This window comes from Sciurus vulgaris (genome assembly GCF_902686455.1).
Source record: "Sciurus vulgaris genome assembly, chromosome: 3".
In the NCBI taxonomy this organism is placed as follows: Eukaryota; Metazoa; Chordata; class Mammalia; order Rodentia; family Sciuridae; genus Sciurus; species Sciurus vulgaris.
The window spans coordinates 27730332-27752158 of record NC_136463.1 but is presented as its reverse complement, the minus strand read 5'-3'; the positions used below and the strand labels follow the sequence as shown (position 1 = coordinate 27752158).

General features: G+C 54.0%; 1 protein-coding gene and 1 long non-coding RNA gene across 15 annotated transcripts in view; one reads left to right on the top strand and one right to left on the bottom strand.

The window, feature by feature from the left end:
* Nucleotides 1-21827, top strand: part of LOC306656646 — a 36550-nt gene that overhangs the window by 12651 nt on the left and 2072 nt on the right. The window contains exon 2 of one of the 2 annotated variants that reach the window (XR_013762598.1): nt 17197-17298. This is a non-coding gene — a long non-coding RNA (uncharacterized lncRNA). Of the gene's footprint in view, nt 1-17192; nt 17299-21827 lie in introns of both variants that reach the window. The other variant, XR_013762599.1, reaches the window with a different exon arrangement.
* WFIKKN2 (WAP, follistatin/kazal, immunoglobulin, kunitz and netrin domain containing 2) lies at nt 55-21169 on the bottom strand. 13 transcript variants are annotated; one of them, XM_079132061.1, is made up of 3 exons: nt 9143-9496; nt 5597-8313; nt 55-2830 (listed from the first exon to the last, which is right to left on the bottom strand). In XM_079132061.1, exons 2-3 carry the CDS (start codon nt 5795-5797, stop codon nt 1310-1312), a joined length of 1722 nt encoding a protein of 573 aa, XP_078988187.1. In that variant the 5' UTR covers nt 5798-8313; nt 9143-9496; the 3' UTR covers nt 55-1309. The 13 variants fall into 13 exon arrangements, with proteins under 13 accessions (XP_078988187.1, XP_078988189.1, XP_078988194.1 ...); XM_079132063.1 differs by having other exon boundaries at nt 5597-6325; XM_079132068.1 differs by having other exon boundaries at nt 8215-8313; nt 9143-9494.

The following is a 21827-nucleotide window of genomic DNA, read 5'->3' as shown; positions in this document are numbered from 1 at the left end:
CTCCTCCTTCACTTCCCCACATCAGCCCAATTGAATCACATAAGGAGCCGTTGATACGATGAGCTTTTTATTAGTGTCTTCCTCCCTACATTTGAGGAAGAAATGAGGATGCCCCACAATGGCCTTCTTAGCTTTGGAGGAGCATGAACAGAATGAAGGGCTGAAGAGGGAACGGGGTGGGCAGATGCAGAGCTGACAGCGGGTTCCCAAGTCCTCTATCTAGTGGTGGGGTGCTGGGCCCACACAGGAGGCTGGAAACACACACACACACAAATCACAAACGAGCTGCCACATCCCCAAACCTTTCCTCCCAGGCCCACCTAGAGCCTCCCTCCAGGTCCCTGCGGGCTCCCGAGGCTGCCACCAGATGGGAGCATCGAGCAACATTCCTTCTGGTTCCAAGCCTGCCTCCCCTCCCTTCATTCTTCCACTACCCCCTTTCCAGCCTGCTTTTTCCTACTTTATTTTTCTTGCCACCAAGGCAGATCCTGGGGCTTCTATCTGCATTATGTCCGGAGGAAGTGAGTGGTATGTGGAATCACACCATCCATCGGAAGGGAGCACATGACAGTGTAAGGGCTTCTGGCGGGGCCTTTGTGTTGGGGCATCATGAGCTGGGAAGGACATCTCTCCGTGGTCCTAGCATCAGACACCCAGTAAGTGTTCAGAAAGCGTGCACTGAGCCGAAATGAACAGAATGAAATCAACAAACCAAGGCAGCCCAGAGAGGAAACATATTCTGCTCGTGCCATGGTGGCCTCAGAGACACAGGCTAACCCCACCCCAAGGCACCTGCCCTGGCAGCCTCCACTCGGGGCAAGTTATACCCGGGGCTGGACTGTGCCTCTGACTTCCCACTGCCCACGACCCTTACCAAGTAGTGCTCACAGTGACCTAAGAGGCTGTGGGGAGCTTGTCCTGCTGGGTCGCAGGGCCCTCTGTCTCCATACACCTTCTCTGCGAGCGAGCTTATCCAACTATCAGCCATCTCTTGAACTTTGGGAGAGCCAGAGGAGGCAGGTGGCCAGCAGAGGGTGACAGAATGCCCGAGCAGCCTGGTTGTCAGGAATAACTTACACGTATTTGTTGACTTCTCCTTTTGTGCCCCTTGGCTAAAAAGGGCATGGACACCTTATCGAACTCAAAGAATAGAAGTGGATCTAAGGCCCTCTGGTAGCTTTTTTTCCTAACCTATTGATTGCCGTTTCCCTGCTGGCCCAAGACTGTCGAATCTGATCTTGCCCAGTTTACTGACTGAGGGGCACTGGGGTGGGTAGGTGGATGAGGACCAGGGAGAGGCGCCTGAGCTTCAGTGCAAGCCCAGGAAGTCCTTGAGGATGTCACAGGTCTTCTTGTGCATGACCTCACGGAGCTTCCTGACCCGCCGGGTGCTGGATGCTCCCACGAAGCTGTCGGGTCGCAGCATGGCCATTCCACCATCCACCTCGCCCATGATGATGAGTGGCGTCTCACCCACCGTCACGTTGGGGCAGGGGCAGGCCCAGTCCACGTGGAGCAGAGTGACTTCCAGTGGCTCCCGGCCCAAGAACTTGAGGCCCATCTTCTCATCCTTTAGGACCTCGTCCACGGTCACCAGAGCACGGCCTGAGTCGGGCTCCTCGGTCAGCTCTGAGACTCGGCCCAGTATGACAAAGTCACTCCGACAGAAGCTGGTGACGAGTTTCTGCCGTGGCTTGCAGGCCCGACAGCGCTGGTTGCCCCGGGGGAAGGGGCAGGACTCCTCACAGGTCTCCCGGCTCTCGAAGTTGTTTCCGTTACCCTCACAGCCGCCGTAGACAAAGGACTGGCACTGGCCCGTCTGGCTGTTGTAGGCCCAGCGCGGTGCATAGGCCTTGCAGGGCCCCTGCAGGGCAGGCAGGCTGCACACGGCCAGTGGCCCACTCATGCAGGCCACCATGCAGGCCTCGTAGGTCTCAAAGTGATTGAGGTTGCGGTGGCAGTGGCCAAAGGTGAAGGTGAGGCAGTTGTTGGCCTGGGCGTCAAAGTGCCAGCGGGTCTGCTCCTCACCACAGTCCTCACTGTCAGGGGGCTTCAGGCACTCGGCCGCCGGGAAGGCGGTGCCATTGGGACTGCTCTCCGAGGTGGCCACAGCCTGACCCCCCCTGACCACGGACAGTGGGAAGTCAGCCCTCAGGACCCCGGCGGCATTCCGGGCCGTGCAGGTGTAGATGCCAGCATCCTGAGGCTGGGCATTATATATGACCAGCTGGGCAATGTTGGTGACCACCACGTTGCCACGCACATGGTTGGGCCGCATGACCACATTCTCCCGATCCTCCAGCTGCTTCTCCCAGGTGATCTCAGGCCGGGGCCGGCCCACCACATCACAGAGGAAGCTCACCGTCTCACCCACGGTGACCGACTGGTGCACGGGGTGATTGAGCAGGGCCGGGGCCGCCATGTCCAGCCCAGGGGTCTCTGGGGAGGCCGTGGTGGGGTGCACGGTGGTCTCGGGAGGCAGGGGACTGGTGTTGGGCCAGGTGAAGTGGTAGCGGCAGGTGACGACGGCCAGCGTGATGCCCCTGGAGCAGGCCTCAGCATCCATGTAGCAGCGGTTGTAATAGGTAAGGCCATCGGAGGCACAGGTGAAGCTGGGCTCCTTCTCGCAGCGATCTTTGCACTTGCACACGGGCTGGCCGTCCCAGATGTCGCACTCAGAGCCCTGCTGCAGACACATGAAGTGGTCACAGGTGGCCTCCTTGGGCATGCCCACTGGGCCCTTCTTCCCTCTCACGTCCATGTAGCGGGCTGCCACGCAACTCTTGGTTCCACACACGTTGGGGCAGCACTTCTCATAGGTCTCACATTCCTGAAAGAGCCACAGAGAGAGCTCTGAACAGGGAGGGGACGGGAGGAATGACAGCATCTTGCCCTGACCTCAGGGCTTGTGGGGAGGGGACTGGCATGGGCTCACTGTCGAGTGTGAGGAGAACCCTTGGTGGTGACAGACCGAGCTGGTGCCAGGCCCTTGACTACGAGCTGACGTGTCGGCTTGCTCTGCTCCTCACAAGCCCATGGTGGGCGCAGCCATTATTCCCACTTCCTGGATGATGCTACCGAGGCACAGAGATCAAGTGACTTGCAGGGCATGGTGGCACACGCCTGTAATCCCAGAGGCTTGGGAGGCTGAGGCAGGAGGATCACAAGTTCTAGGACAGCCTCAGCAACTCAGTGAGGCACTAAGCAACTCAGCAAGGCCTTGTCTCTAATTAAAATATTAAAAAGGGCTGGGGATGTGGCTCAGCGGTTAAGCGCCCCTGGGTTTAATCCCCAGTACCCCCCCCCCAAAAAAAAAGCACTTACTAAAAGAAATAAGAGAATAAGAGAGATTAAGCAACTGCCCAAGGTCACCTATGTGACTAGTGTGGAAAGCTGTGGGTCACTACCTCCAAGAGGGGACATTTTCTTACCATTATTCCACAGATGAGAATATAGAGATGCAGAGCAATGACAACATGTCATAGAGATGGGGGTGGCAGAAAAGGGCTACAAGCCCAGCAGATGGGTTCTGAGTCCCCAGAGAAGCTCTGGGCTTGCAGAGTGAGGCTGCCCTCTGACTTCTCCATCTGCATGAGGATGCTCAGGTGAACCTGAAGAGGTCACCTCTGGACAGATGTGGGAGGCTATCCATAGCCTGCCACCACTTGAGGAGATAGTACCCACATCAGGATGTGTTGGACCCAGGATGCCAGGTCTCAGCCTATACCAAATCCAGGTGCTCAGCTCCACAAGGAGAAAGCCACAAGAAATACTTCCCTCATGTGGCAAAGTTCAGCAAGCCCATCAGCCAGACATTGCTAGACCATAATCCCCTCTGATTTTTCTGTGGAGCCGCCTAAGGCATTAGTTTAATTCCTTGAAATTAGCAACATGCTCCTGTCGCCGGCACAAACACAGATTTCATGTGGTGTTTTCGACAATAACATGCCGTACCCACTGGGCAGGCGGGCAAGCCTCCTAATCCTCCGCCAGGTAGTGACTCTGTGAGCTGCTCCCCACCAGGGCTGGCCTCTTGTCCCTCCGACTTTTATTTCAGCCTCTTTGACATTCCACATCAGCTCAGAGGGGGAAACATCCCGCCCCGGCTGTGCAGGGCCTGCCTGCCTCACTTATTTACCTTCTGCCCCTTTCAGCTCAGAAGACTCAGAACGGGGACTTTGTTTTGCAGCCCTTGTTTGGCAGAGGCTTCTGGACCACACCAGGGGAGACTTTGGTACAGGAATGGGCTGTGCGTAGTGCTTGGGTCTAAGGGAGAAGAGACCCCAAGGAGAACTGATGGCAGGGAGGGGACATGGGGCAGGAGAGCCTGCTTCCTAACCTGACAGTCATCCATTCCCTAAGGTACCAGGAAGCTCCCTCAGGGCCCAGAGGCTGGTGAGTAGATGGGCCCTTGGGAACTGAGGGAAGGAAACCTGGAGGGAATCCTTAGAATACTTTTGCTTCAGGGGCTGGAACATACCCATAGGCTATCTGAATCCTCATCTCCAAGCAGGTGTCTTCTCCAAAGACACACAAAATCAGTCCCTCTGTCCCCAAGCCCCATCTGACTTTCCAGGCTAGCCTATGCCAACAACACAAGCTTCTCTGCAAATGTAGCAAACTAGCGAAGTGACCTCAGCCTGCGGGAACAGCCCCGGCTCTCCCACTGCTTATCTTCTTTTCCTTGACACTACCATTGCCCCACTAGAAGCATCTGTCCTGAGGCACTTGAGAATTGTCCCCTGGACACTGCGAGGCAGAGGTCACTTTCCCCAGGGAAGCCCTGGGCTCTCTCCTGCAGGTGACCAAGCATCACAGGAACACCAGGGTTTTTCACATCCCCTGCCCAGCCCAGCCCAGCCCAGAGCCTCAGAGGATTCAGTGTTACCCTCAGAGGTGACCAGGACAGGCAGGAGGTAGCTGTGCCTGGAGCAGATGTGGGTACCAGGAGTGGCCTTCCAGAGGGCCTCGGCCCCGAGGAGAGAACTGCTCTAGAACCAGCGCTGCCCCTGCGGTGTCCTCGGCGAGGAGCAGGAAGGAGGGCTTAGGAGTCTGGCAGGCTGGAACTTGCTCCCTTCCCTCCTGAGGAGCCCAGGGCACCTAGTCGGAGCTCTTCCTGCCGCCCTGACCACCAGACTAGTCACTCTCTGGGTCTAGGCCCAAATCCTGGGAGGTGGCTGGAGGCCAGATGAAACTTCAGCTTGTCAGGCAGATATGGGCTCCAAGCCCACCTGTCCCTCGATGGCCATGGGGTGCTCTGGGTGTCCACTCTCTTACCTGTGAGTGGGCAGCTGGTGCACATGTGCCCGTTCTCCCTATGTGCCTGGCACGGTGCTGGCTCACAGCAGCCCTCAGCGCACAGGAAGGAGCTGCAACCCACGATTCCCGGGCTCTGGTGAACTCGCACATCACGCCCTCTTTCGGGTCTCAGTGACAATAGACAGGCATCGAGCTCTGTTTATCTCCTGGCGGGCAGGGCCTGTGCTCCTGCATGTTCCTGGAGGGCACTCCCGAGCTGTCCCCACCCCACGGCTCCCACCCCTCACTCACACACTCAGGTGGTCCATCTTTCTCGGGCTCTGGGTTCCCAACTCACCTGGTCCGTCTCACACTCTCGCTTGCAGGTGCTCTGTGCATCCACCCAGAGGTTGGGGTTCATGTCGTTGGGGCAGATGCCAGCATGGGAATAGCGGATGGGTGGCAGTGCCAGGCCCAGCGGGGACAGCCCGAGCAGCAGCAGTAGCAGCAGCAGCAGCCCCCAGCAGGACCAGAACCGGCGACACCCCAGGGCCCACATGGTGCAAACTGCAGCTGCCAGAGACCTCCCCGGCGGCGACGCCGGGGCTGGGGCCCACTGGGGCCTTCTTCTCCGGGGCTGGAGACACCTGCCCTCCCACCCTTTGCAAGGTCTCCTTGCTCAGGCTGCTGCTGCAGCGGCTGCTGCCGGGGCTGCCTCCACCAAGTGCAGCCTGCTGGGCTGCGCGGCTTCAGATAAAAGAAAGGTCTTTGGAAGGAAACTCTGTCTCCTGAATGTGCAGGGAGAGGAGCCGCAGCAGGGGCCCGAGCCTGGATTTATATCCTGGGCGCGCCACCCGAGTGGGAGCGAGCTAACCTGATGCCTGTCACAGGCAGGCTGCTGGCGCCTCTGTCCCGTGGCCGATCACAGACTTATTGCAGAAGGGGAAAAAAAGCTGGAAGCAGTTTAGGCAGCGTATCTGGCACGGTGGGACACCTGCTTGTTCTGACTCCAGGAGGCCTTTAACCCCTTCAAGGGCCAGAAATGGCATGTGCTTCGGGGGAGCTGGCTCCAGGACACGCACGCTCACTGTAAAGAAGGATTTGTTTCCCTTTCCCCCACCTCCCCGGGGCTGGGCCCCCTCCTCCCTTTTGGCCACCTCTAAAGAACACACAGTCGCTTGTTACAAGGAGGGACCTGAGCAGCCGGAGTAGCGTGGCCCAGCCCGATAGTACATTTGAGAGCAAATGACGTGGAAAAACAACAAGTTCACGGCCGTTCCAGGGCGGGCCTGCACAGCACTGAGCCGCGTGAGCCGACTCCCACCCCAGCACCAGGTTCCCTTCTGGGGGCGCGCACACGGACAGCTCCCTATCTCTGTGTCCCCGGGCGGTTCGTGTCTTAAGTTCCAACTTCGGTGAATTTTCCCCAAATCATTCCAGAGACACATACCAGATATGCTCCGGCTCCCCCGGCTGCCGGGACATATCACATTCCTCGCTCCTCCATCCACACACTCGTCAGCTCCAAGAAAACCTCCTCGGTAACTGTGTCCCAGGACGGCGCTGCGTGGCCACGGAGGCCACAGCTCAGGGAACCCTTTCTGATTGCCAGGCACTGTACAGGCACTGCCTTTCCCGCCCCACCCAGCTTCCAGCCCCCTGCACAGAGGACTGTGGTGGAAGAACCCGAGAGACTTGCCCAGGGTCACATTAAGCAGCAATAGCAAGACCAGTCATTCCAAATATGAGTGCCAAACTCTAAATGCATCATCTCACTTAATCCTCACAGCAAACTGTATCTCCATTTTAGATTTGAAGGGACACACAGAGAAGTTAAGCAATTTGCCCTGCGTCACACAGCTTCAAGACCCCAGCATTAACACAGGAGGTGGGGATACCAGCTTGCTAGGTGCTGGCAGGGATCTTATTAAAGAACCCCTCCTCCATCAGCTGCCAGATCTGCTTTTGTGAGGCACAGTCCCGACTCTGGTTTTTATAGGGTGGACGAGAAATTTTTGAAGCTCAGGAGCTCTATTTGTGGAGGAACCTGGAAGAAAGCCAGAAGTGGCCAGGGGGCTGGGGGCCACGTCTCTCTCAGGTGGCTGGAAATGGCGTGCACTAAAACACCACAGAACAGCCAGCAGACTGCATGTGCTTGCGTTGGTCACTTGACTGAGGCAGCAGCAGGGGGCGGGCGGGAGAGAGCCCAGGAAGAGAGAGGTACCTGTTAATGACAAACCACCAAGGGTTCGAGGAGCAGTGACTGAGGACAGCAGCGTCCCCAGTATAGTGGAGAACCAGAAGGGAGCTCCAAGACCCTCAGCAGCCCTCTCAGTTTACAGACAGGGACACTGAGGCCTGGGCCCACAGTCCGTCGCCTAATTGGACTGTAGAAAGGCCACATGTCCCCCACCCCTGCAGACTTCCTCTTCCCAGCTGGGTGGGGTCGCCTTCCTCCCCCTTGAGCTGATTCCTTCCTGTCGTGTGGGTCATTCTGCAGGATCTGTCTTTTCTGCTTATGTCAAAGCACTAATGAAGGGTGTCAGATCCTAATCCTCTAAATTATTGGAATAAACCTCCCTCCAAGGCCAGTCCCAGTAATGAAGCCAGACAGCGGGCGACGCTGGCTGCTTTGAATTCCCTGTAATTTCATAAACCGGGTTCCAGCTGCTCCAAGCGGGGGCCTCCACACAGCCCGTGCAAGGCCTCCTTTGATATCACAAAGAGAAATGGACGGTGACACATTTCTAAGCAGCACTTAGAGGAATTGTCACAGCCCCGTTAACAGGGGGACAGGCATCCGAGGAGGGGAGGCTGATTTCTGGGGAGGCCACTGAGACCATGAGAGGACTTGGGAAAGATGTGGTGGGGGGAGAAGAAGGGAAACGGGACCCTGACCGTCCTGCCCTGCTGGCTTCCTGGGGCCAGGGGAGAAAGCCCTCCACGCCCACCTGGCCCGGTTGAGAGCCCTGGTGCCTTCCCAGGGCCTCACGCCTAGTCGTTCTGCTCGAGGAGGACGGCCCGAGAACACGCTGACTCCCTCTCGGCCCTTCCAAGACTCCCACCAAAACACAGCTGAGAATAATAAACAACGTCTGGTCAGGGCTCGCAGCCCACGGCACTTCCATCTCTGCCGGCCCCGCCGACCCTCGCCACAGCCCCAGCAGGGCCTGCCCTGGGGCGGAGAGGAAACCGAGTCACAGGGAGGTTGGGCTGGGCCTTCCAGGTCCCATGGCCAACAGAGCAGGGCGAGCACTGCCCCCTCCCTGGCCTGGGCTCCTCACACCCACCCCTGCAGGAGGCCCCTCTCTGCCCTGGCCAGACCTGCCGGTGGGAAGCTGTCCTAAGAGAGCTTTGAAGTCCCCTCCTGGCAGGTCCCTCTATTCTGGCTTCTTCTCTTGTCCCTGTCAGACTCCCTCACTCTTCTCAGAAACCCAAGGTACAGAAGACAGTCCAGTCACCCGTTCCCACCATCTTGGGCCACCAAGCACAGAGCCTGGGCTGAGCTACCCAGAGAGGCCTGGCCTCCAGGCTGGTCTGGCTGGCCCCTGGGCATCCCCTGCCTTTCTCCCTTTCCCCACGGACATCGGGCACTGCTCAGCCTCACTGGGGTGGGAGGTCAGAGAGAGGGCTGGGCTCTGACCTGTCTCACCCTCCAAGGGGGCTGTTAGGTGCAGTGGGCAGGAGGTCACCCCCAGTGAACTCTGGGTGACCCTTGACCTCAGACCCACCCTGAGCATATCAACTCCTGAGCCACGAGGGTCTTGACAGGACAACCCAGCTGACACCGTTTCCCATTTGGTCAGCCCCCACCCCAGGCTTCAGCTGCACACATGGCGGGTGGGGACCCACAGAGGCCACGGCAACTTCGCAGGTGCCCCGTCGCCCGCATCAAGCCTCTTACCTCACGCTGCGTCTGCTCCCTCTTTCCCTATCTTATTTCTGTCCACAATTTTTTTTTTTTCTAAAGCGCCTACTATGTGCACATAGATCCACAACATTCTCTCCACAGAGAGGGCACAGTCTGGGCCAAAAAGCAAGCATACAAAACCGATGAGGATAAGCATGGTGGGCGCCGGGCTGGGGGTCCTCGCTGGGCCGGTGCTGGTGAGAGCGAGCAGGGAGCAGGGCCGGCTGGGCCTGCTGTCACTGCCCGGGTGGGGCCCAGCCTGAGCTGCGGTCTCCAAGCGGGGAGAGGAGGGTTTGCTGCACCTCTCTGTGGAAAGGCCTGGCCAGCAGTGCAGCCTCCCAGGCCAAGGCCCTCCCTCTGTGGGGCCCAGGCCTCCCGGAAGGGGAGGTGAGCCAGTCAGCAGGTCTAGGAGGGCAGTGGGGGCGGGAGCCGCGGGTCTGGCTTCTCTGCGGAGCCCCGGCAAAGTCCAACCACCCTGCCTGGGCCTCAGACCGAGGCAGCCATGCCTTCTGCCGAATGGGTGGGGCAGGCCAGCCTCCTGGGAGCTTTTTTGCCCTGATCTTGGTCATTTCCTCGTGTCTATGTGTGGGGAGGGGGAAGAATTTGGGGAGCAGAAATTGGGGTTCAGGGAAGAAGGACATGCTGGACAAATTGCTCAGCAGAGGGGTAGTCCAGGTCGCCTCAGCTAGAGGCAGTGATTAGTGAGTCCCACGCCAGGGAATTCCATAAAGCGCCAGGCTCATTACCCAGCTGGGGACCCCCTGCCCGAACAGCCTCGGGCCTGGGTTACATTACAGGGCTGCGTGAACTCTCCCCTCCAAGTGAGGCTGCACAGGGCCTTGGAATAATTATGGGGCCTCAGCAGATGGTGGAGGCGGACGGGGGAGGCCTTCAGCTGTGGGGCACGTGACCCGTCAGCATCTGTGCGGAACAGGACGTGGGAGGGTCTGCACCGAGCTGGGGGTGAGGGGGGGAACTGAATCAAGATTTGGGAATTACGGGGTTGGCAGGGATGCAGCAGCATCCAGTGCCGCGGGGTAGCTGGACCTCCTTAGAGACCCCTGACTGGGCCAGGGGCACCTGCTGTGTGGCTGAGCCCCTGGTGTCTGAGGGCATCTGTGCACAGTGTGTAACAAGTGGGGGCACACTCCAGCACCAAAGCACCAGCACCTTTGAGCACTCGCGTGTCCTCTGGGCCCACATCTCACCCCTCCATGGGGCTTGGACTGAGCACCGTGCACAGAGTCAGGAGTACTAGGTTCTCATCTCATTTTGCCACCAACTCACGGTGGGACCATCTCTTTCCCCATCTGAGGCCCCGTCAGCTCCCTCCTCTGTGATCTCATGCCCTGATTCTTCCAGCTTTGCCTTGATGAAATCAGCTTCCAAAAGCCCCGCACAGACCTCAGCCAAGACAAACACGGGAGAGTAGGAGCCAGAGGCCTGGGGCTGCAGTACTGGGGCCGGCTCCACCACCCTGCTCTGCGGGGGGACGGCCAGGGCTGATTCCCACTTTGTCCAGGTCTGGGGGATCGTCAGGAATGCAAGGAGAGATATGGCTTCCCACTCTCACAGGTCTCCCTGTCCTGAAAGTTACTGCCCTTGAGCTCTGCTCTCCCTCTTGCTTCCTTCTTCTTTTGGATTAGGAAAAAAAATGAACCTCAGACTTGGGTCTCCCTGCTGCCCCACATTGCCGAGCAAAGGGGTTCACATTCTCTAGACCCAAATGCACCCCCTGATATTCATTCCAAAATCCCAATGTAGCGCGCGCGCGCGTGTGTGTGTGTGTGTGTGTGTGTGTGTGTGTGGTGTCTGGGGGTCAGGGCAGGGATGAGAAACAGGCCTTTTCATGACTGACCTTTACTGCAAGACTTCTGGCTTAATCACAGCCCCAGGGCTGGACCTGGACCACTGTGAACTTCCGCCTCAGGTTCCGTCTCCAGTCTTATCATTCGCCGCCCCCCACCCTGCCACTCCTGCTGGTCTTTAAAAGCTCCACACTTTCCTCTCTAGCCTCTCACACGCAGAGGACTCTCTCCTCTCCTGGACACTTCCAGCTTCTCCTGCCCCATGGCTTCTTGACCCATCTCAGAAGCCACATCTGGAAGTCCAAAGCCACTTCCCGTGTGGAGGCTTCCTGGTATAGTTTTTACATGATAAACAAAACACCACACTGGGTTGTATAAAAGGTGTGGTCAGGACTGGGGCTGTGGTAGGGCACTTGCCTCGCACGTGTGAGGCACCAGGTTCAATCCTCGGCACCAAGTAAAAATACACACATAAAAAGATAGTGTGCCTATTTACAACTAAAAAAATATTAAAAACAAAAGAGAAAACCCAAATCCAGCAGTTCAGCAGTTCAAAGTTCAGTGTTCAGCAGAGTGAATTGAATGGTAGACCCTCAAAAGACTGGTCCATGTCTAGCCCCAGAATCTGTGTGACCTGATTTGGGAAAAGGATAGGTACAGATGTCATTCAGTTAAGGATCTTGAGCTGAGATCATTCTGGATTATCCAGAAGGGCCCTAAATCCAGTGACAAGCGCTCTCACCAGAGGAAAACAGAGGAAAGAACGAGAGGCCACCAGAGGACAGAAGCAGAGCTTGGGGTGATGCAGTCACACGCCCAGGAATGCCTGAGCCAAATGCTGGACGCTGCAGAGAGATTGTCCCCTGGAGCTTCAGAGGGAGCAAGGACCTGCCAACATGTTCATTTTGGATCTCTGGCCTCCAGAACTGTGGGATAGTACGTGTATGTTGTTTTAAGCCACCAAGTTTGTGTTCTTTTGTTACAACAGCCACCCTGGAAAGGAAGGCATCTGCCCAGAGTTCTTCAGTGGCCCTTCCCGGTCGTGGTTAAGTAGCCAACGGGCTGGGCTTGTGCCCTCTCGACTCCTCCCCAGCCCACTCAGGAGTCGCTCACGGCAGCAGGTTCTCTTCTCTGACAAGTTTATAGCCCCAGCGCTTTCTTTGGTAATCCAACAAAAAGTCATAACTTTTTATTAATAATAGAAACAGCATAAATTTCAAGCCAAGCTCCAAATGCTCTCTTGAAATGCACACACACACACACACACACACACACTCGCTCGGGACGACCTTGGTTGTTCTTTGCACACCTACGCTTCCATCGTTACTGCTCCTCTTCACAAATGGCTCGGGACGTGGCCAGGTCTCTGTCCTTACCTCCCACACCTGCCTCCTCCACCCCTCCCTCTTCACTCTCCTCCTGCACACGTGGGGTCTGCGCGTTGCCCTGGGCGTCTGAGACAGCTTCACCTTGAAGCTGGACGGCTCAGCAGCTGCGAACGGCTGGCTGGGGTCAGTATCTGAAGCAGGGCTCCTGCAGACATCTGCTGGGGTGAGAAGAAAGAGGAAGTTCTTAGATTCCAGGGTCGTGTCTCTAGCGACTCCCGTGGCCCGTGGAAGACCCGGTTTGGACCCAGGCTTTGGTGCCTACTTTTCACTCTGACTCTGTTGTCTTTTACTGACTGTGTTCCTCAGGGATGGCAGCTGCCACGGCCAGCTGGGCCTCTGGTGTGGTGGCCAGTGTGGAATCTTGTTCCTGGAGCTCTGGAACCGATTCATCACTGTCAGGTTCTGTTCCAGCTTCTGCCTAAGCCTGGGACTGCGGCCACTCCTACCTAGCAGGGACAGTTTCTGGGCCTCCACTAAGCATTTTGTGCAGGGAACGTGGAATCAACGTGGTGGAAGAAAAGTCGGGTTCTTTTTTTTTTTTTAAAGCTATGATTGTTGTTTTTAACAGAAACTGACGGTCAAGATGGTTTCTAAACAGAGACACCCGGTAAGACTTGGGTGACCAGAGCAGTAGAGAACTGAACCCAGCGAATGGGAGCTGTGCTCTACTCCACAGGACAAGGGTTGCTGGTGGCCTGGGACAACTTTAAGGAGATACGCATGGGACAAGCTGAACTGAGCTGACCTTTAACCTGTGACCCTTGGGACAGAGACCTCCTCGGTAGCAGATGCTTTCAGAGGTTCCGACTGTAGCACATTGGTAAGAAATGTATTTCTCACCCAAGGGCGGCAGCGTACGCCTGCAATCCCAGCAACTCAGGAGGCTAAAGCAGGAGGATCTCAAGTTCAAGGTTGGTCTCAGCAACTTAGTGAGGCCCTAAGCAACTCAGAGACCCCGTCTCAAAAAAAATAAAAAATAAAAAAAGTCTGGGGAGGTGGCTCAGTGTTAAGCACCCCTGAGTTCAGTCGCTGGCACCAAAAAAAAAAAAAAAAAAAAAGGAAAGAAATGTATTTTTGCACTGTGATTCTGTGTACATAGTCACATGAATAACTGAAAAAAAGTTTTACAAAGTAGTGGTTACCCTTCTGTATGTCATGCTGTCTTAAGCACTCCAAAAGTCGAAGCTCGCTTGGGAAGGTCAGGAACACCCAGGGCTTTGGGACTTCTGTTGCCTTTATCAGAAGGCTCAAGATTGATATATGAGCGATTGGAATTTGAAATGAATCAGACAAAACCAGTTACGTTAACCTTTATAAAATGGAGTATTTAGATGTTTTGTTTTGTCTCCCAAGGGTTTCTGTGGGCAGCATGGTCCCAGGGTGGCGGTGTTGGGAGGTGGGCGAATCTTCAGCAGACAGGCCTGGTGGAGAGGTGGTTGGTCACTGGGGTTGCCACACTTGGAAGGGACTAGTGTCAGTCTCGTGGAGAAAGCCAGTTCTCCCAGAGGGCCTTGTTATGAAAGAGCAGGCTGGGCCCCTAAATCCCCCTCGGCTTCCTGTCTGGCCGTGTTCCTTCCTCTCACACAGGTTCCCGCTGCGATAGCATCAGCAAGGTGTGACGTCACCAAGGGGGTGCTCACCAGGGGCCAAACAGGTGGGGCTGCCCAATCCTAGACTTTCAGCCTCCAAAACTACAAGAGGCTCTTTTTTTCTTCATTTTAAAATTTTATTTATTTTGATATTGGAGATTAAACCCAGGTGTTCTACTACTGAGCTACATCCCCAGCCCATTTTTTGGTTTTGTTTTTCTTTTTTGAGGCAAGATCTTGCTAAGTTTCTGAGGCCCCTGCTAAGTTGCTGAGATTGACCTTAAACCTGCAATCCTCTGGTCTCAGCCTCCCAAGTTGCTAGGATTACAGAAGCAAGCCACCACACGTGGCTCTTTTTATTTATAAGGTAACCAGCTTCAGGTGTTTTATTATAGCAACAAAAAATGTATTAAAGCATTAGGTATAAACCTTATAAAAATATGTCCAGGATCTATATACAAAAAACTACAGAACTCTGATGAAAATAATTTTTTTAAAATCTAGAATATGAAGAGATGTTCTATATTCATAAATTGGGTAACAGGGTTGGTACGATATCAATTCTTTGCAACTTACTAATAAAGATTCAACAAAATCCCTAACAGAATCTTAGCAAACTATTTTGTGATTCTAAAGGGTCTAAAGTTTATATGGAAAGACAAAACAAAAACAAACAAAAAAAAAAACTAACACAAAAGAATAAAGTTGGAGGACTGAAGTTACTAACCCTCAGGACTTCCTATGCAGTTACAGTGATCAAGATAACATGATATTGATGAAGGAATAAACATGTAGGTCAATGAAACAGATTAGAAGGTCCCAAATAGACTCAACCAAATGCAATCCGCTAATCTTTGCCAAAGGACCAAAAGCAACTCAAGAATGAACTGTCTTCTTAATAGATGGCAATGAACCAAGTAGATCTTCACATGCAAAATGGAGAGAGAGATGGTGGGGGCAGGAGCTGGGGAGTCTGGATATAACAGACTCCACATGTTCAAAAATTAAAAATGTGTCAAAGAGCTTAATGTAAAACATAAAACTATTAAATTTCTGGAAACTAATAAGAGAAAATTTAAATGACCCTGAGTTTGGCAATAAGCTTTTAGGTATGATATCCAAAATATGATTCATGAGTGAGAAAAATATTAAGAGAACAGTGTGTGGTGCAGGGGTTATAAGTCGGAATGAAATTCCATCATGCTTTGGTATCCTCTGGAGATGGGTTCCAGGATTCTCTGTAGATACCAAAATCCATGGATGTTCAAGTCCCATATTTAAAATTCCATAGTATTTGCATATACATATCCTCCCATATACTTCAGATTATCTCTAGATTACTTACATCTAATGCAATTTAGGGTTTATGTAAATAGTTGTTATACTGTATTGTTTAGGGAATAATAGGAAGAAAAATGTGTACATTGGTCCAGAGCAGACACAAAATTTCTTTTTTAGGTTGGCGGTTGAATCTGTGGATGTAGAACCCACAGAGGTAGAGGGCCAATTATATTTGTAAATCACATATCTAATTAAGGCCTTGTACCAGAATTTTTTTTTTAAAACTCTCAAAATTTGTTAAGAAAATAAACAACCCAAAGAAAAATGAGCAAAAGATTTGAACAGACACTTCAGCAAAAAAGGATGTATGAATGGTAAATAATTACATGAAAAAATGCTGAAGATCATTCATCATTAGGGAAATGCGATTTGAAACTACAAGATTTCCTTACCACTAACTGTAATGATAAAACTAAAAAGCCTAGCCACACATTGGAAAGGTAAGGAGGAAATAGAACTCTCAAACACAGCTCATGAGGAAATGAGTATATTCTGTTACCATTGTAACATGGTGTAATCACTTTGTAATACAGTTTGCTTCTTAAAAGTTATGTGTTAGTCAGCTTTCTGTTACTGTAACAAAATACCTGAGATAAACAATGAATACTGAGAAAAGGTTTATTTTGACTCAGAGTTTCAGAGGTTTCAGTTCATGGCTTCATCACTTTTGGGCCTGTGGCTAAGCAGCCCAGCATGACCCAGAAAGCATTGAGGAGCAAAGGTGTTCCCCTCGTGGCAGCCAGGAAGCAGAGAAGAAGAGCCTGTGTCCCAAAGTCTCCTGCAAGGCCACAGCCCCAACGACTCAACTTCCTTCCATTAAGCCCCACCTACTAAAGGCTTCACCATCTCCCAAAAGCTCCACCAGCTGGGGAGCAAGACTTTAAAACATGGGTCTTTGGGGAACATTCTAGATCCAAACTATATGGGTTATGCATGTATCTGTCATTCCACGCCTGGGCATTTACCCAAGAGAAATGGAGGGACATATCTATACAAGACTGGAACATAAACATTCACAGCAACATTATTTTTATTTATTTATTTACTATGGTACTGGGATTGGACCCAGGGGTGCTCCACTACTAAGCTGTGTCCCCAGACCTTTCTATTTCTGAAATTTTGAGACAGGGTGTGCTAAGTTACCCAGGCTGGCCTTGATCTTGTAATCCTCCTGCTTCAGCCTCCAGAATAACTGCAATTTTAAAGGAGTATATCCCTGTGCCAGGTTCATAGCAGCCATATTTGTAATGGCCAGAAACTAGAACAACTTCAAAGTCCCTCAACAGGTGACTGTTTGGACAAATTGCAGTATGTCCAGTCACTATAATTCAACTCAGCAATAAAAAGGAATGAACTACTGAGACGCACAACAATCAGACAACTCTTAACGAGGCTGAGTAAAAGAAGAGACACACAATTGTGCACTTTAAATGTGTGGCATATCATTTGTCAGTGATACATCAATAAATCCACTTTATAAAATGTCAAGCTCTGGTTGGGTACAGGTGCGCATCCTGTAACCCCAGTGACTTGGGAGGCTAAGGCAGGAGGACTACAAGTTCGAGGCCAACCTCAACAACTTATCAAGGCCCTAAGCAACTTAGAGAGAGCCTGTCTCAAAATAAAATGGACTGGGGAGGTGGCTCAGTGGTTAAGCTCCCTCGGGTTCAATTCCCTCCCAAGTCGAGCTTAACCTTACGTACAATGCCCTTCTAACCCTGCCCACCTCTCCGTCTGCATCCTGCCCGCCTCCCAGCTTCATTGTCTTTGCCTCTCAAACAAGATGGGTGTGACTGTGAGGTTTTGTGGGGTTTTAAAATTTTGTTTGTTTGTTGTTCGTTGCAGTGCTGGGGACTGAACCCAAGGGTGCTCTATTGCTGAACTATGTCCCCAGTCCTTTTTATTTTTTCATTTTGAGACAGGGTCTGGCTAAGCTGCCCAGGCTGGTCTGAACTTGCCATCCTCCTGCCTTGATTCCTGAGTAGCCAGGATTCCAGGTGTGTCCCACCATGCTGGAATGGCAGGTACATTTTTACCTCAGGTTCTGTACAAGGAGCTCTTCTCATGCTGGTCTCATGGATTTCCTTCCTTTCCTGGTACAGTGTCTTCACAACTGGAAACACACAACTATTCCCGCCCTTTCCCAAGTCAGGTTGCATTTCACATGCTCTCTTTTCTTCCTAGCACTAACCACTGTGTCAGCTGAGGTTCTTTTGGCTGCAAAAGTAGTCATGGAACAACTAAGCAAACACATATCGTATATCAAGGGGTCCAAGAACAGTCAGTATCAAGGCTGGTTCTGCTACTTAACAATACTAGGGCTTCAGTTCAGCACTTCTGTGGTTCTCTTGACTTTTCCTCATGGTCACAAAATGGCTGCCATTATCCCAAGGGCTCCCATGACAACATTCAAAGGCAGAAAAGAATATGTCACCAGGGCACACCAAATATCTCATGTGCCTCTTACATGTCCCAACCTTTCTTGCACTTAGGTTAAAGCCACATAACTAGTTCTAGACCATGGACTGTGGACAGAAGCAGTATTAGTAGGTGGAAGACTTTAGCAGGGGTTCAAGGGCTTCACGACCTCCTGATCCAAACTCCCATGCTGGTATTTGCTGATGACTCCAAACCCTTCACTCTCCACCGAGACCCCATGTCCAGGGTTACAGGATGTCCAAGCTGAGGATAAGCAGCCACAGCCATTGCCTCACCCAGGAATCTCTCCAGCCACAAGACTTGCTCTCAGCTTAGAATTTCGAGCTCCAATGTGGGCAACTGACTACAAGCCCCTGGAGAGCGCCTCCAAGGGACACCTGAGGCTCCCTTCTCTGGCTCAGCACTGCCCCCTTTGGCCTCAGGGTGGCGTTTCCTTTGACGCTCCTGCAGTAGAGGAGTGGGCTGTGTTCCCCCGAAACCTGGATCAGGCTAGTCCGATAATTGGCTTTAACCAATAGAATGTGACAGAAGTACAGCTTCCAAGTCAGCCTCAAAGATCACAGCTTCCCAGTTTGCTCCTCTTGGAAGCCAGCACCATGAAAGGAAAGAAGCCTGACCTTTCCAAGCCTGCCCGCCATAGGAAGTCCCCAGAAGCCACCTGGGGAAGAACACAGAGGCTCCATGGAGGAGCGCCAGGGCGCCAGAGGAGCTGACTGCTTTTCCCTGGACCTTCCCACCCAGCGCAACCACCAGCCGAATGTCGCTGAACGGCTGTCCCAGAAAATGTCACAAAGAGCAGGAGAACAGCCCAGCTGAACTCTGTCCAAACTCCTGACTCACAGGACCAGGAACAAGTAAAAAATGTTCTATGTCGCTAACTCTGGGGATAGTTTTTTGGAATCGGCTGGTGGAACAGGCGTGAGGGAACCGTTGGGGAGGCCAGGTCCACCGCCCAGGCTGAGGGCTCATGCTGTCAGGAGGCAGAGACAGGAACATGCCGGAATTCCCTTTGGGTACAGAGAGGACACTCGGGGCTGTCCCCGGAGTGTGTGCCTCAGCGATGCTCCTTGGAGGGCTTGCGGTGTGGCTGGAGGAAAACACCGTCGGGAGCCTTCAGCATGACACACCCAAGTCAGAAAAGGACGGTCTGCTCACGCGTGTACCAGCAAGCTCTCTCGAAGCACCCATGCCCTCCCCTGGACGCGGGGAGAGGGTGCCACATTCCAACGGTCAGGCCGCCGTCTCCATGCGTCTGAAGCTTTAGTGTGGGGTGCAGATGTGAGACAGATGCACATGTGTATGTGGACGACAGGTTATGAAGGATGTTTAAAAGGAGGGTACTTCCTGGGCACTGTGGGCACACCGGTAATCCCAGTGGCTCCCGAGGCTGAGGCAGGAGGATTGCAAGTTCAAGGCCAGTCTCAGCAACTTAGTAAGATCCTGTCTCGAACTCAAGAACAAAAAGTGCTGGGGAGGTGGCTAAGAGGTTAGTGCCCCCGGGTTCAAGCCATCCTCCCCACCCTGGACCTCCTCTCTACTGCGAAGGGCAGGAGGTAAGCTGGCCTTGACTCTGAATGCCTGGCCAGCTCAGACACCAGGGAAGAGGGCTGGCAGGTAGGAGCACTGTTTCCAATTTAGAGCAGAGGTCAGGGGAGGGCTTCTGGAGGAAGCGGCCCTGACACCGAGACTTGGAGAGCCCGTCGCAGTGGACCAAAGCGGGAGCAGCACATCCCAAGGCCGGGAGGTTGGAGGTGGCACAGACGCTCACAGGCCTGAGGGTGGCCAGGGCACTGGGGAGCAGAGGAGCAGCGAGTCCACACCGGTCCACGCGGGGCTGAGCCTCTGCCCCAGGCCTGCACCACCACCATGAAGGAGGCCCTGATCGACCTTCCACTGTGGAACTTTTTCCTTGGCACTGTGATCTCTGGTTTGTGTGGCGTTGGGAGGCGGAGATTCGAAGAGGGGAAAAAGCGCCCCGGTGAGGAGACAGACCCAGGAGGCACCCTGCTCTAACTTGTGACAAGCAAACTGAATCTAAGAGCCAGTGACTGCGTGGGTACCGAGGCATCCGTAAGCAGGAACCACTCGAGTGCAGAAAGCTACTGCCCATTTCATGGTAGAGTGTTTGGAGGCACAGCTGGACACAGAGGATGGGCAGACAGTGGGCCAGGCCCACATGTCATGAGGGACCAGAACTTCCTCTCACCAAGGGGCCCAGGACAGGTGCTTCTCTGACCCCAAGTCTGAAGGGGACAGCAGGGGAGGTGCTCCCTGAGGACTCAAGAGGCCTCTTTTCTTTGAAATTGCTGACCAGTCCGGTGTGGCCTCAGGTACAAGAGAATCAGGGCAGCAGAGACCCCCACCCCCACTGCGGTAGAAGGCATTAGGGTGTCGGGATGAGGGCTCAGTGCTCAAGTCCTGTGACTAATCCCCGCTCGGGGGCGTCCCAAGGGGGGAAGGCACATGCCACTGGGGTGTGGTGGCCCACGCCTGTAATCCCAGTGACTCAGGAGGCTGAAGCAGGAGGATCGCAAGTCTGAAGCTGGGCTTGGCGACTCAGCAGGACTGTCTCAAAATAAAAAGTAGAAAGTCTGGGGATGGAACTCAGTGGTAGAGTTCCCCTGGGTTCAATTTCCTGTACCTAAATAAATTAATTAATTAGTAGTCAGGACCCAGGGGACATCACACAGTGCTACATTCCTTACTCTGCAGGCACCTGGCGTCGAGGCCCCTCCTCCATTCCCAACGCAAAGACCCTCTGCCAGGAAGGGAGCTCGGGCCACCAGGCTCAGGATGGGCTTCAACCTCCCAGCCCTGCCCCAGGGTCTGAGCCCCGGGATGGACACTGGCCAACTGACCTGACACCTGGTCACCACTGGAGAAGACAGACCAGGAGAGGGTGACCAGGCCCTCGTCAGCTGACCCAACTGTGGGACGGTGGCTTCCTTGTCTGGCTGCCACATGGAAGAAGAAAGAGAAAGGAAGAGAGGGAGCGGAGGGAGGACGTGCACCCAGGCCTTGTGCCCTTGAAGGTCCAGCGCCCCCTCCACAGCAAACCACAGGTGGCCGATTGGCACCCACCCAACCACCCAGCCCCCTGGGAACCCTGCTTCATCTCTCCGCCTTCCACCCTTCCACCACGAGGGGGCGCCCCAGCCGGGGGCAGTCCAGACCTCCCTCCCGCCCCGCAGTCTCAGAACTTTATTCCTCCTTGCTGCCTTCCCTCTCCCCAGCACTCACCGCCTCCTCTCAACCCGACCTTTCCCAGTAGCATCTGGACGCTCTCTAGTCTTCCCCGAACGAGTCCTGAAGTCACTCTGCCCACCCCTCAGTCCCCTCCACCCACAGCACAGCCTCTCTCCTCACCGCAGAGGCTGATGGCCTCCCAAGCCCTGAGCCACACTCTGACCCCACCTCCCACATCCGCCTCTGCCAACGAACCTGCGCCAACGCCCGCCACCAGGCCAGGTGACCGCTGCCCGCCAGGTGACACCTCGGTTTCTCCATCTCTCTGCAGCTGAGACCCGTTGACCACTTGGTCCTCCCCAGCTGCTCTCCCCAGGGCTTCGGGGAAGTCACTCTCTCCTGGTTTTCCACCCACCCTCCTGGTAGCTCCTTTCCAAAAGCTTCCCCAGCACCCAGGCACCCAGGGCCATGTGGGCTGCACCCGACCCCCTCCTCCTCCTGCGCCACCTGCCCCTCACCTGCAGGCAGAGGCTGCAGCTCCGGCAGTAGAGTCACCTGGAGATGGAAGTGCCTGCATCTGAGTGCCCCACCCCCACTCCCCAGAGACATCCAGTCCGTCACTGCCTCTGAGCCTTCCTGGGGGCCAATCCAGAGCCCAACCCTGAAGCCACGCAGCTCCTCCTTCATCTCTGTATTTGTATATGTATTTACATAATGGACCAATTAGGGAAGCAATTCTCTCTGAGAACTTAATAGTATTCCAAAACGAGTTTATTAATTTTCATCTCTTGAGTCATGATTTCTCCCCCGCTACACACACACACACAGGGGATTCAAACCAGAGTGCTCTAACAGTAATCTACATCCCCAATCTTATTTCATTTAAATTTTTCGTTTGAGTCAGGGTCTCTCTAAGTTGCTGAGGCTG

Bases quoted from the DNA above. Each gene is read 5' to 3' on its own strand.
- WFIKKN2 (XM_079132061.1), bottom strand. From the start codon at position 5,797: ATGTGGGCCCTGGGGTGTCGCCGGTTCTGGTCCTGCTGGGGGCTGCTG. The intron at 2,831-5,596 runs GTGAGTTGGGAA...TGGCTCTTTCAG, and splicing joins GAGAGTGTGAGACGGACCAG to GAATGTGAGACCTATGAGAA.